At 43.5% G+C, this 15,106-nt stretch overlaps 1 protein-coding gene across 1 annotated transcript in view; it reads right to left on the bottom strand.

The window, feature by feature from the left end:
• FRAS1 (Fraser extracellular matrix complex subunit 1) overlaps positions 1-13,930 on the bottom strand; it is a 485,111-nt gene extending 471,181 nt beyond the window's left edge. Inside the window, exons 1-2 of the mRNA XM_069092754.1 lie at positions 13,257-13,930; positions 2,791-2,822 (exon numbers count right to left, since the gene is read on the bottom strand). Coding sequence (XP_068948855.1) covers positions 2,791-2,822; positions 13,257-13,335 — 111 coding nt within the window. The 5' untranslated portion in view covers positions 13,336-13,930. The remainder of the gene's footprint in view (positions 1-2,790; positions 2,823-13,256) is intronic.
• Positions 13,931-15,106: the final 1,176 nt, after the last annotated feature.

Below are 15,106 nucleotides of genomic sequence, written 5' to 3'. Positions count from 1 at the left end.
AGTTTTTCCATATAATCAAGGGGAAATAAAATATTAAGTAATCAAAAATGTCTATGTAGACATAAAACCTAATAATTATGCATGAAATTATCAATCAAATAGGTAGAAAAAAAGTCTCGATTGTTGACATTTTGAACCTAGGAAACTGAGGTAAAGATTTGTAATAGCAAGGATGGATCTTCTTTAAAAATCTTATATTCAAAAGATGATCTGCCTTCTCTCCTTCCCACTGTCCCCCCCAACTAAAAGCAAGAAAAACTAAACTCCAATTATAAACATATAGTCATGCAAAACAAATTTCCACATTAGCCATATCCAGAAAAAATATGTCTCAACCTATAATCTGAATCCATTGTCTCTCCCAAGAGAGAAGGTTCCATCACGGGCAACATCATGGGGCAGCACTAGAAGGAAGGATGTTTCACCATGGGTCCTCTGGAATCCTGGCTGGTCATTGCTTTGCTCCAAGTTCCCAATTCTACTCTATTTCTCTTCCCACAACACCAAGAGGAACTTAACTCCTCTCTTCATTCTGAATTGTTTTGGAGAACATACAGTAGCCCTTCCTCAGGATTTATTATCCTTGGAAAACTCTCCTTTTCAAGTTTATCTAGACATATCGCCTACTATGCTTGATCCCTTGCTTTGTTGACATGCCAAATAACCTCACCACTTTCCTCTTAGCATGTAGCCTTCATCCCAGACAGAGTCCTTTGAAAATCAAGCATTTAACCACCTCCTCTGCTCTAGGGAAGGTTTGAGAGACAGAATCTCTCTACTCAGGGTGTTTTGTACATAATAAACACATGATACATGTCTGCTGACTTAAACTGAAGGTGGCCCTTCAAATTAGTCTTCAGAGCACAGATTGAGTTTCAGAGAAAATTTGAACAGAGGCCAGAATGAGGGAAAATGATTCCCTCCCCCAATCCCCTTATTAACTCCTGCTGAATCAAGTCTTAATGGTATGGTTCCTTTGTTTTGTTTGAAGGCAACACCCAGAACAGCATTAACTCCCATGTTCAAACACAGAAAAATATATTCCTGAGGTAAAACATGAAAGACAAGTCAAAAGACCTTGATTCTAATGCAAGTCTCTTAAGCCAAGTCTGAGCCTCAGTTTCCTTCTCTGTGAAATACCTGAATGGAAACAGAAAGGAAGACGGATTATTCTACTTGGATCTCATCAATTAGCACAGTGCTGAGCACACTAAATCCTTAATAAACGCTTTTCAGTCATTCATTTATAATCTCCATCCCCAGAGAAATAATCACATTGTGTAAAGTTTAACTCCAAGCACATGGCCAACAATCGCTAGCTTTTTCTTGACCCTTAGATGTTAGAGATTCTACCCAAAGTTTCAACACCAAAGACGACCGAAAAGATCAATTTGTTTAAATCCACAGTAATAATCGAAATGAGCAAATACTTTCCCTAGCATCTCAGCTCAACTTTAGAGTTTAAGAAAATAAAAGTGACAGTGACCTGAAACACAATTTATTACAGATGAGGACTGTTCACAAAGATATTCATTCTACTATAACTTTAATGGGAATAAATGCACCAGATTTCTCCAAAGAAAATTTGAGTCCAAATCCTTAGGCAGTTACTGTGTTACCCTGGACAAGTTAGCCTCAGTTTCCTCATCTATAGAATGGGGATAAAAATAGAACCTCCCTCACAGGATTGTTTTGGGGACCAAATGAGGATATACATACATATGTTTACATATATACAGTATATACAGACACACACATATGTGTATATATATGTATATATACATACAGTACTATGTGAATGTTAGCTTTTTTTATTATTATTTTATCCAAATCATTATGTTACTAGATTCCCTATGAATAATACTCAATGTGGCCGTTTCCAAAGTAAAATGTTAATGTTTGTACACAAGATTTTAGGTTCACTAGATGGTGCAATAGAGGACAGGGTCTGGAATCAGGAAGACTTATTTATATTCATGAGTTCAAATCCAGCCTCAGATACCTACCAGAAGTGAGACCCTGGGCAAGTCACTTAACCTTATTTGTCTCAGTTTCCTCATCTGTAAAATGTAAAATGGCAAACCCGTTCAGTATCTTTACCAAGAAAGCCTCAAACAGGGTCATGAAGAGTTGAACATAACTAAAAAATGACTGAACACCACCACCACAAAACTTGATGACATAGTGTCTAAAGTCCTCCAAATCCTGATGAATTCAATGTTCCATTTCAAAAAGGATCAGTCGATCAATCACCATTTTTAAGTATTTCCTATGTGCCAGGTATCATGCAAAGGGCAAGGGATCCAAACAAAGACCAAAGACAGTCCCTGCCCTCAAGGAGCTTACAATCTAGTGGGGGAAAAAATCAAACAAATATATCCGAACGAGCTATGTGTAGGACAAGAAGGATAAGAAACAGACAGAAGACCCTAGAATTAAGAGGGACCGGAATAAGAATTGATGGGGAAAATACCGATGCATCTTGAGGGTGAGCCAACGGCACCCTAATTTGTATCTGACATTGACACAAGGATCTTATTTCCCCGATGAAAGAATACAACAGGGCCTTTTTAGAATGCAAAGGAAAAAAAAGTCAGTGAATTTCATTTCCAGTGGATTACATTCCCTAGGGAAAGGAGTATGAATGTGTTGGGATAGTGGATAATATTCAAAGAGCAGATGAAAAATATGTATATGAAGAACTGATAAGGTCAACTGATTCACCTGCTACCCTTCAGAAATTATTTTACTCACAAAATAAACAGACCAAGTATATTAAAAATGACCTACCAAGAACAATGAGCCCTGGAAGCCACAAGCACCTGTGGGACAAAAACAAAACAAAGAATTAAAAGGTGCTCATTATACAGCAACAGATACAGTTATACAGCACGGCATACAGAGAATTAATGGGTTTGACAGGAAACTCTTTCCTCTGGAGTCATGTCTTCTTACTACCTTCTACTTCCACACATCTTGACCCCTGCAACAATGCCATTAAAACTCGCTTTTCACATTTTTCAACAAGTTCATTTATAATGGCATGCTATAAATACACTATAAAATTTCCTCTGTATTAATTCAGAAAGGCTGCCAAGATTCCAGCTCCCAGCCTACCTTGCCAGCTTCATGTCTCATTACTTGTATACAAGAACGCTCCTCTGAAAACCAACGATTTAATAGACTCTCCATCCTCTAAATGTATCCATGTGCTTCTCCCACCTTTGTACCTTCACTAAGGCCCTTCCCACAGTCCAGAATGGTTCCCCCTTCCTCCAGCTCAGGGATGATCCCCCACCTCCATTCCCCAATAACAAGCCACTGGCATTCTCCTCTAAATTCAATCATTCGTTGGTGATTCACCAACACTCCTTGTGGTATCTCATATCATTTCAATATTCCCCATACATGCTTTATATATATATAACTATAACATAAGCATCTTGAGAGCAGGGACTATTATATGTATATGTATATGTGTATGTGTATGTGTATGAGTATATGTGTAAGTGGAGTAATGGACCTAGAGTCAGAAAGGCCTAAATTCAAATCCTGTCTCAGATATGAGCTCTATGACCCTGAACAAGTCACTTTATCTCTCTCTATATCAACTGCCTCATCTGTAAAATGGGGAGAATAATAGTAGTTATTCCCCTATTCAGTAGGGGAATGGCTGAACAAGTCATGGTATATGAATGTAATGGAATACTATTGTGCTATGTAAGAAGTGATGAGCAGGAAGACTTCAGAGAAACCTCGAAAGACTTACATGAACTGATGCTGAGTGAAGTGAGCAGAACCAGGAGAACACTGTATACAGTAACAGCCACAGTGTGCTATGACTGACTTTGATAGACCTTAGCATTGCAAGGATCCAAGACAACTGCAAAGACTCATGATGGAAAATGCTGTCCACATCCAGAGAAAGAACTATGGGATCTGAATGCAGATTGGAGCATACTATTTGCTCTCTTTTTTTGTTGTTTTGTTTCTTCTTTCTCATGGTTTCTCCCATTAGGTCTAATTCTTTTTTACAACATGACTAATGTGAAAATAGGTTTAATATGAATGTATATGTTGAATCCATATCAATTTGAATGCTGTCTTGGGAACAAAATTGTGTCTTGTGAGGGAGGGGAGAAAATTTATAACTCAAAATCTTATGGAAATGAATGTTGAAAACTGAGAATAAATAAAAAATTGTATTAAATTAAAAATATGACAGCACCTACAAGCCAGGGTGATTGTGATTGTGAAGATAAAATGAGACATTTAAATGCTTCATCATCATCATCATCAAGATTTACTTCTCAGAATCCGCCCACAGCACTACTAAAGAGCCTCACACTTAATAAATATTTTAAGTACATTTTACTTATGTCTTTTGTCTTCACATCATAGGCATTTGCCACTCACCCACCCCTCAGATTGAACCCTCCCTTGTGACAAAGAAAAACAATTAAACAAAATCATCCCAGCTGGGCACGGGATTATGCCAGTAATCCCAGCTACTAGAGAGGCTGGGGCTGGCAGATCTCCTGAGTGCAGGAGTTCTGAGCTGCAATCTGCACTCAGTTTGCCATCAATATGGTGACTCCTAGGAGAGAGGGGCTATCAGGTTGCCTAAAGAAAGGCAATGGACTTAGCTCAGAAACTGAGTAGGTCAGAGCCCTCATGACAATCAGGAGGGGGATTAGGCTGATGAAGAAATCAGGGCTCGGTGAGTGACTTGCCTGAGGCCCCCACCTCCACCCCAACAGTAAGAGACTGAGTTGGGATGAAAACCTAAAGCTTCTGACTGTAAAAACCCAATGGTTTCTCCACTAGGTCAAACTGCCTCCACAGCACAAAAAGAAATCCATTATGTACCTTCAACTCATACCAGAACAGGTTTTACCTTTGGATAAATAAAGTAAGAGAAAGCTATCTCTTGAACATGTAAAAGAATGTAAATATTTTCAGAAGAAACAATCATTCATGTCCATACAATCATTTTCCTAGAACATTTGCACCAGCCTCCTAATTGCTCTCCCCTCTCCAATCCAATCCCCAGAGTCACTAACTAAACTAATATTTCAAAAGCACAGATCCAACCAGATCATTCTCCTGCTCCTGAATTTCCAATGGATCCCTATCATCCTTAAGATAAAATATAAACTCCTATGTTTGGCATTTAAAGCCCTCCACAATAAGCTCCAACCTACCCCTTCAAGCTCATTACCCATTACTCTCCTTCACACTCCAAAAAAAATCGGCCAATTCTCTCTATGGGAGAAAGCAACACCCATCTCAGTGCCTTTGCAGAGACTATCTATCCCCTATGTATGGAATGAACTTTCGCCTCATCTCAGGTCTTAGAATACCTAGCTTCTTTTAATGCTCGACTCCAATACCACCTCCTACAGGAAGTCTACCCTTATTTACCCCACTTTCCCCTCCATTTGTTAGCACCCTCTTTGCATCCCTGCCACTTGGCACAGTGACTGACACAGAACAGACTCAGAGTCAAATGCTTCTTGAGTGAATAAGTGACTTTCACCACTTGTCTTATCCTTCTTGGGGAGATAAACGTACAATATTTACTCATCTATGTACATCTGCTTCATTCCCCCTTCCCCACCCTGCAAGAGAATAGGAGCTCTTTAAGGATGTGAATTGTTCTATTTTTGTCTCTTTTCTTAGTGCCCATTACAGTGATGGGCCATAGTACATGCTTGATAAATGCTCACTGAACAATGTCAAAAACCTAATTTCTTCTCCCTTGATAAGTCTTTCAGTATATTACCTAAATCATATAAAACATTTAGCATGACTCAAATCAAGATTCAGGGCAGAAGGCAGAAAGGAACCTTCCCCTCATAGTTTCTAACTTGTTAACATAAAGAATCTACTGGAACTCAGCCAAAAGGTTTGTGGGCGGGGAAAGGAGACTGTCTTCTCAGCATTCCATAAGCTCAGAAGGGGTTCTCAGACTTAAAGTGAAAACTAATGAGAGTGCCTTTGACCCTGACCTTGGAAAGGGCTTGTAGATAGAAGCCAAGAAGGAGATGAGAAAGATAACAAGACATGACATTGGGGGCAGCCAGGTGGCACAGCGAGTAAGAGCACCAGGTCCAGTGTCGGGATGACCTGGGGATCGAATCCGGGCTCAGACACTTAGCACCCACCCAGAAACACCTGGCCATGTAACCTTGAGCAAGTTACTTAAGCCCAATTGCTTAAGACATGACATTGGTAAATGTAGAGAGAATGATGGTGGAGCCCAAACAGCATCCCAGGGAGACCTCACAGGCTGAACTCTGCCACTATGGGTTTTGTAAAGCAGTACCAATCACTGCAGCATCCCATTAATAAACATGGACGAGTTCCTAGAACCATAGGAGAGGACGGAAGGCGATTGGTGCTACCTTTAGAGACTCCCCCTTCTGCTCTCCAGAGAGTAGAGACCTTTCTATCACCTCTCTCATTTGCCCCATCTACTCTCCCATGTCACCTTTTCCCCAATAGAAGTTTTGAGGATGATTTCAGTACCTTTTAAGAAAAAAAAATTAGCCTACCCTGCATGGGGACGAGGGGTTAGAATTTTGTTCTCACCATATTCTGTTAATTCCTCACCTGTGTGGAGTCATCTTCAAGATCCCATTAGCTCTAAGGACTAAAGACTCAGCCAGTGACAATACTTCTTGGCCACTTGAGTTCAAATAGCCCTGAGGAACGCCAGGCATGTTTTGTTACTTGGCTGGTAGACTGGGCATCTCAAACCAGGGAAATTCTTTCAGCTTCATCAATTCGGAGCATCCTTGTTACCTATCCTTACTGAATATTCCCCTGCTATGGCTAAGTAAATCTCCTTTTTTTACTGGTGAATGACCTAGAAGTGTCTCATTTTGTTTTAATATCAAAACTAAACTACCAGTGCACTGACCTGAGACAGAACACGGAGGCGAGATTCAAATTCAGACTTGGCCTTCCAATCGGACACTCTTTCCACTGAATCATGCTTCTTCTCAATAGGCTATCAAGTTACATGAGGAATGGGCAATTCCAGGTGAGAACCTTGGTCAGCACCAATGTTATCTCCTTGATGCCAAGTGGTCATGCTTTAACGCAGTCCTGAAACTTTTTGGTCTCAGGGCTCCCTTACACTCTTTAACAAATTACTGAGGACCTCCCCCCCCCAAAGAGCTTTTGTTTGTGTGGTTTATAGCTATCAAGATTTACCATATTTGAAATTTAAATATCTTAATAATATCATGAAAGTGGACTCCTCAAAAAGGTCTCAAGTAGCTCAAAGAGTCCTCAGATCACGATTTAAGAACTGCTATTTAGCCTAAGAGCCACAGGAATCTACAGAAAACCATCTCTCCTTTCTTTTGTTTTAGGGCAAAGAATCAGAAGGACACCTAAAGTGTCTGGGATTGAAGGAATTTTACTGTTATTGAGACAAATCAGGTGTACAGTAGACTCCTACTTGTGAGATATCACTAATTGCTCAAATTCGAATACCAAATTAGTTTAATCATCTAGGGTAATGTAAAAGGACATTGACTAAGTATTTGCTTTTAGAAATTCACTTTTTTCTTTAAAATGAAAATAAAATTCAGAATGAGAAGTTGCAATTACCTATAAATTACAGTGCAGTAGGATTAGTGTAATTTTTATGCTGCAATTAAGCTTAATGCAATGGAATACAATAGGGTATCACTATAAAGTATAAGTATGGCACTATCCATTTTAAAGTGGCCCACAGGGCTATTTGTAAAACTTGAGGAAGCTTTTAATTCTATTTTTAATCTTGATATTTTTAAATTCTTATTCTTAACCTTGCTCTTGTAGGGCTTAGGAGGGCAGAGAGGAAGGGAGGTTTAAAACAGGAATTTGGTAGGTTGTTTTTTTAAAGAAAATGATGGAAGGACATGGAAATTGACAGCATCTGTTAAAGAATCATTGACTGATTACAACCAGTTACCCTTAAGTATCTGTAATGTTAATGAGATTTAAGATCTTCCCTGCCCATTAAAAGACCTCAGATGGAGCCCAGTAAAGGAAGCTGGCTTAGGGGAGGCTCGATTGTTGGAAGACTTTCATACCTTTTGCTAATTTCTAATTAGGCACTTTGTGATGCCTTCTGACTCTGAGAAGTGTATATATATTCTGAGTTGGTATTTTGCTTTGGGGGCTCACTTAAGATAAGGATCTTGTGATTCCCTGGTCTAGATTCTGAATGGTCCTATGTTCAGAGCTCCCTGACTGCTCAGATGTAAAAGCTCTCTTCATCCATGGATGTATGTAAAGTGTATAGTTGATTCAGGCAGTCAGAGCCCTGTCTGTTGGTCTTTATTTCTCTACTTGTATTTTCTCTGACGCTCAGGGTGCTGACTTTTCCCCTGAACCAGTGAATGTAATTTTAAAAGACTGTTGTCCCCTTAATCAGCTATCCTTCCTAGTAAAGCAGATCTAAGAACCTGTGCTATCGGCCATCCTGGGGATGCCAGTGTGGTTGCTTCTTTGCACCCTGTAACACAGGTGCCACTATTAGCCCCATTTTACAGTAGAAGGAAATAAACTCAAAGAATCGATTTTCTTAGGGTCAAAAATGGGCTGCCTTGGTAGGTAGTGAATTCCCCATTAACTGGAGATTTGAGTGGAGGTCAATGTTGCCAATGTCATGCTATAGAATTCAGGTACGGGAACCTGTGACATCAAGGCAACATTTGGCCTTTTAGGTCCCCAAGTGTAGCCCTTTGACTGAATCCGCTGCACTTGAGGACCAAGAGGCTGCAGGTTCCCCAACCCTGCTCTACATTCTTTTTCAGACAAGAGTAATATTGATTTCCAAGCCCCTAACACTTTTGCAATTCTATCATTCTATGTTTTTCAAATGAGTTTATTCCTAGCATTCATCTTCTTTCCGGGTAGAGTAGGTTTCCAAAGAATCTTGTGGAAGGGAAATATAATTCTAAAAGATCCCAAAGACCTATCAAACCTGAAAAGATTGTATCTAACAAAATATACACACCCTAAGGACTTCATGTTATTGGGCTAGGGTTTTATAGGGTGCTATATGGTGCAAAGGGCATTCACCTTATACACATAGTGTATTATTAGATATTCATTAGTAATGAATTGCCAGATGTCTACACCCTCTTTGTTTCTAGAAAATTTGAATTTCTTCTGTTAGTTCCTTTAAAAAAAAAAAACAGAAATCCTTCAAGATTTTCTATTGAATTTATTTTTAAGTTGGGATGATATAGGAAATGGTTACAGCATTTTAAAGGCAAAGTCAAGGAATAATCTCTCTTTAGGTGGGAATTTGGGGATCCACAGTTAAAATTTTCTTCCCATATGCCTCACTTAATGCCTGTGTGAAAAGTACAGTTAGTCTGTTCTTGAGGTAATTCATATGACAAGTAAAAAATTGCTTTTGTGGACCCACATGTACAAAAATATTTACAGCAGCTCTTTTTGTGGTGGCCAAGAATTGGAAATTGAAGGAATGTCTATCAACTACGGAATGGCTGAACAAGTTATGGTATATGAATGTAACAGAATACTATTGTGCTATAAGAAATGAAGTTTTCTGGAAAGACTTGCATGAACTGATGCAAAGTGAAGTGGGCAGAACCAGGAGAACATTGTACACAGTAACAGCCACAATGTTCGATGACTGACTTCGATAGACTTAGCTTTTCTTATCAATGCAAGGATCCAAGACAACTCCAAAGGACCCATGATGGAAAATGCTTTCCACACCCAGAAAAAGAACTATGGAGTCTGAATGCAGATTGAAGTATAATATTTGCTCTCCCTCTTTTTTTCTTTTTTCATTTTTTTTCTTCTTTCTTGTGGTTTCTCCCATTGGTTCTAATTCTTCTTTACAACATGACTAATATAAAATAGGTTCAATATGAATGTATATGTACAGCTTATATCAAATTATACCCCATCTTGGGGTGGGGGAGGGAAGAGATGGGGAGAAAATGTGAAATTCAAAATCTCATGGAAGTGAATGTTGAAAACTAGAAAGAAATAATTTTTAATTGCCTTTGTAATAACTATAGAAATGCTCACCTTCCCTTTTGAAAATAAAAGGGCATTAAACTTAGAAACTTTGAAGATGTGGCTTTAAATGGGTTTCTACCACTTACTGTCATGTAATTCTGCAAGTCATTTCTCTCTGAGCCTCAGTTTCTCCATCTGTCCAATGAGGGAAACAATACTTGCACAATACATTCCACATCTCTGCTAATAATAATGATAGCTACCATTTATACAGCACTTACTATGTGCCAGGCAATGGTGCCTCATTTCACCTCACAGCCACCCTGGGAGGTAGGTGGTATTATTATAACATGGTAGCCAAAAAAGGGAAAAAAAACAGCTGACATAGTCAAGAGGAGAAGACTTACAGATGGAAACCACCTTGGAGATCAATTAGTCCAACCCCATCATTTTGCAGCTAATTAAGCACCCTTTGCCGATCTAGAAACCTTCAAAGGTTTTAAAAGCACTCAACCTACCTCATAATAGCCTTGAAAGGTAGTTAGCACAAATCTGACTTAGCCCCATTTTACAGAGGAAGAAACCAACAGAAGTTTCTATGGAATGAGTCTGAGTCTAGTGGTCAGACCAGTCGTCTGTCAGTCAATAAACATTCATTAAAAACCTATTATTTACCAAGCTCTGTGCTAAGCTTTAGGGATGGACAGACAGGCATAAAACAATCCCTTCCCTCAAAGAGCTCACAAACTAATGGGGGAAGGATAACATGCAAACAGCAGGTATATACAAAATAAATTGGAAACATTCAACAGAAGAATGCACTAAAATTTCTTCTTTGGGAGGGGGGGGACAATAGGGGTTAAGTGACTTGCCCATGGACACATAGTTATAATGTCTGAGGTCTCACTTGAACTCAGGTCCTCCAGACTCCAGAGCCGGTGCTCTATTCACTGAGCCACCTTGCTGCCCCCTAGAAGGAGGAAAATTAAGGGGGATGGGCAAAGGCTTCCTGTAGAAGGTAGAATTTTAAGTGAGACTTGAAGGAAATCAGGAGGCTGAGATGAGGAGGGAGAATATTTCGGTCATGGAGGAACAGTCCAACGACCAAAGGTTCAAAGATATTGTGATCTTCCTACGTTTAATTCTAAGTCTAAGCTGTCACTAAAAGCAAAAACCAAAATTAGATTTTGTTCCCGGTATCTTTCGTAATTACATTTTCATCGTCAGACATCCTTCTTCTTTGCCATAGCAAATGCCCCAACTCAACCGCTGCATGTTAAAGTGAATCAATCTCATCCCCTCCAAACACGGAAAAGCCATTTCTCCAGGGAAAAGCCACCTAAAGAAACCTAATGGAAGCCTCTAACTAATAAGTAAAGGCCGGAGGGTAGCAAAAATGGAGGCAGCTTCTCCAAAACACAAGCAGAATCTGCATTCCAGAGGCAAGTCCCCTAAGTGAGGCTGGGGGGGGGGGGGGACTGAGGAGTCCCCTGGCAAAGAGAATCCAGGTTGGTGAAATGCTGATGCTTCAGCTCACCCCTTCATAAAGAAATTACTTTTTCTAGACTGAAAGGCTGTTTCTAAAATAACAGGTCTCAGAATAATTTCCTTCAAAGCACTGGATTTTTTTTTTTTTTTGGTGATTGTTAGAATGTAAAAGCTTCAGGAGGGCAGACACAATCTTACATATATCCAGTACTTGGCAAATAATAAACGTTTCATGACTGACATTCCATAGGGTCTCAAAGGGCTTAATTCTCTTTTCCATCTGTAAAATGGAGGTGGGGGCAGTGTTGGACTAGGGGTCCAGCTAGGGGTTACATCCACCAGGAACTAACTCCTTTTACTCCCTGAGGGCTCTCCCCTGGTTACTGATTGGGGCTGGGTAATGAATGACCTGAATGAAAGCTTGCAGAATGACTCGCCAAGTAAGCAAGGATAACACGACCACTTACTTCTCTCCACGGCCACTTAAATGTTTGTCATTCTGTTTAACTAAGGGGACAGGAATCCCGCCCGACTTCCCTCGTCGTTTCCTGCAGCCCGTCTCTCCCAAGGCTGCAGCGTCCAGCCTCCAACCTCATTGCTTTATTCCAAGGGACTGTCCCCTTTCCCCCAGCCCGGCTCAGGGGGCTTCACTCCGGAGCCCAGGAAGAGGGCTTTACTCCTGGACCCTGGGCTTCACCAGCCCTCCAAGTCCCGGAGAGCCGCCTCTGGGATTGCCTGGACTCCACCTGCCTGGCTTAGCTCCCCTCCGAGGCACAGGCAGGTGAATTCCCCTCCCGCCCGCAGCAGAATGAATAATGAATGGGAAACCCGGGAGCTAAGGAATTCAGCCAGCCGCTCCCATCCCCCTCTCCCAAGTGTACTCACTCCCCGAGCTCGGAGAAGCCGGTTTGGCTAAGTTTCTGCCAGGTCGACCACCCCACCGACCAGCCCTCCTTACCCGCCCGCCCTCTCTCCCTCAGCTCAGCCTCTATTTCTCAGGCCGAGAGTGGAAGGAAGGCTTTGGATATCTCAGGGACTGTGGGCTAGGCTCTCGCGCCCCCCCCCCCCCCCCCCCCCCCCCCCCGAGGCTGGAAATCAGACTCGTCTGCTGGACACCCCGAGGCTAAAGGGGGGAAGGGGATCCAAGGCAACCCGAACCTCCCCGGGCGGCAGTAAGAGAGGGTCGACTACGGGCTGCCCCTGGGCGGTTTTGAAGATTTTTTTTTTTCTAATTGTTCTGGACAGGCGCCTAAACTCTAGGAGAAAGGGAAACCTGGTATCTATCTACTTAATAGGGGGGATCTGTGCCAGCGCTCCTCGGGCAACTCTACTAGCATTTAACAGGCACGCATTATGCGCCTTCTAGGTACCAGGTACCGTGCCAGGTGGTAGAGACACACAGACAAAAGTGAAACGCCCCCTGCCCTCTGGGTGCTTCCACTCGGAGTAGTTTGGGGGATCCCTTTCTTATCAGGACCATTATTATAGGACCATTGCACAGAAGCCCCCAAGCCCTCTCCCCATCTAGGGGAGGAGAGAAGATGCCAAATCACTGAGCGACCTCCCCACTGGCCCCAAACGCACGCGGGGCTTTTTTTCGGGGAGCGTGATGAGAATGCAGAAGCAGCCGGGAAGGGTATTTCAGTGCAAGGGAGCTCCCTCCAGGCCCATCTCCACCCTCCCAAAAACCCCCCGCGCCCCTCGCCAAGCCCGACCTCTTCCAACTCATTCGGGGTGGCTCTGGCCGGGGAGCCCCCCGGACTCACCTCCGGAGCGCACGGGAGGCAAGGGAGTGAATTCCGCCAAGGCGAACGAAACGCCGAGCAACACTCGCAGGCAGTCCATGGCCAGGGCAGCAGAGCTCGCGGCGACGCGGGGCAGGGAGGAACGGCCGGGGGGGAGCCGAGCTGCTCCGAGGAGCCGGGGATGTCCGCAGCCTCACGGGGACGCCGGGAGCCGGGCAGGGAGGCGAGAGGCTGCCATGGATCCCGCGCCCCCGCCGCAGCTCCGCGAGCCGGGAGCCGAACCTCAGCCGCGACTCACCGACTCCAGTCCGGGAGAGCCACCCCGGCCGCGCCGCGCCGCCCCGCTCTCCTGCGGGCTAGCTTTTTAAACTTCGCTTGACACCCTACGTGGGCGCTACGTAGAGCGAGGGAGAGGGGGAGGCTACGCGGGGGCGGCAGCCCCGCGGGCTGGAGAGCGAGCGAAGCGGCGAGCTCCGGGCACGGGGGAGAACCAGCCGCGCCGCCGGGGCGAGCTGCAAACTTTCTCCGGCCGCTGCGGACGGCTCACAGCGCCTGCCGCCACGGGCTCCCCTGGAGAACCTGGGGGAGGTGCTGCTGGCCACCTCCGGGGGGCCCCCTCCCACGCGCGCGTGCGTGCGCTCTCACACACTCACGCGCACACCCTCTCCAAGCTGGCACCCCAGCCTTGCCCCAGCTGGACGCGCCAGAGCGGGGCTGGCGCGGCGGGACCTGTCTGCCCACCGCCTCCGGCACGGTGCGGCACGGGAGACCCCGCCGAGCCTCGGCCGCCTCCGCTGCAGAGTGCGGCTGGGGGCAGGACCGGAGCCATAATCTTTAAATGCACATGGGGGAAGATTTACAAAGGCAAAGAGAAGCCCAGAGAGTGAGCGCCATCTAGGAAGTCTAGCGCGCTTGGGAACGCGCTGCCCAAAAAGACGTGTAGATGGCTATCTACATCTACACTGCCCAGTTTGGAAGACAATCTCTCTCTCCTCTCTCCCTCTCCCTTTCCTCCTCCTCCTTTTCCCTCCTCCCTTTTCTTTTCTCCCTCTCCTCTCTCCTCCTCGTCTTTCCCCTTCTTCCTGCCTCATTTTTTTTCCCCTTGGTGTGAAAATGGACTCGGGACTCTGAAAGCTTTGGCCAAGATTCCAGAGTCACGTGGGGGAGAAGAAGAGGGAGGAAGGATGGGAGGGAGGGAAAGAGAACCAGCAATCTGATCCCCGTATTCATTCTGTAATTTAGCCTTGGCTTTCGTCTCAGATTGGATCAAAACTAGTCCCACTAAGGAAAAAAAGAGGAAGGTAGCATGTGCTTTACTATTAAACCTACTGATTTACTGGCAGAGTGCAGTAATAGCACACAGGACCTTGGTCTGTGTCCCACACAGCTTTAGAGAGGTTTGGGGGTGAAAGGATGTTCTAAAGGACCTGACCCCTCGACTCCACTGCTGCTGCTTCTCCCCGTCTAGGGACTGTTTTTAGCTGCACTGTATTTCTCCCCCTTGTTTGGCTTAAATAGTTAAATCCATTTGATTTTTCTACCTAGAGAGAAGCAAGTCCCTTACTCAGATTTAGTTTTACCAACCAGGATTTTTTTTTTAAATTAGTTTTTACATACTAGCCGTATGACCTTAGGCAAGTCACTTAACCCCAATTGCCCTGCCCTCCCCCTCCACAAAAAAAAGAAAGAAAAAAAGTTTTTTATTCTGTTAAATCATCTAAGGCAATTTCATCTTTTACTTCATGTGAGAAAAAAAATTGTCAGTGGAATAGTATACTGTATCAAGGAGATCTCTGGCTATAACATAAACGCCAAGTTTTGAGAAATAAAATGTTTGGGCATAGGCAGTCTGAGCCACTTATTTTCGAAAC

This window comes from Petaurus breviceps, unplaced genomic scaffold (genome assembly GCF_028583685.1).
Source record: "Petaurus breviceps papuanus isolate PSGF00001 unplaced genomic scaffold, PetGlider_PUasm1.0 126, whole genome shotgun sequence".
NCBI classification, from domain to species: domain Eukaryota; kingdom Metazoa; phylum Chordata; class Mammalia; order Diprotodontia; family Petauridae; genus Petaurus; species Petaurus breviceps.
This window is presented reverse-complemented; position numbering and strand designations above follow the sequence as displayed.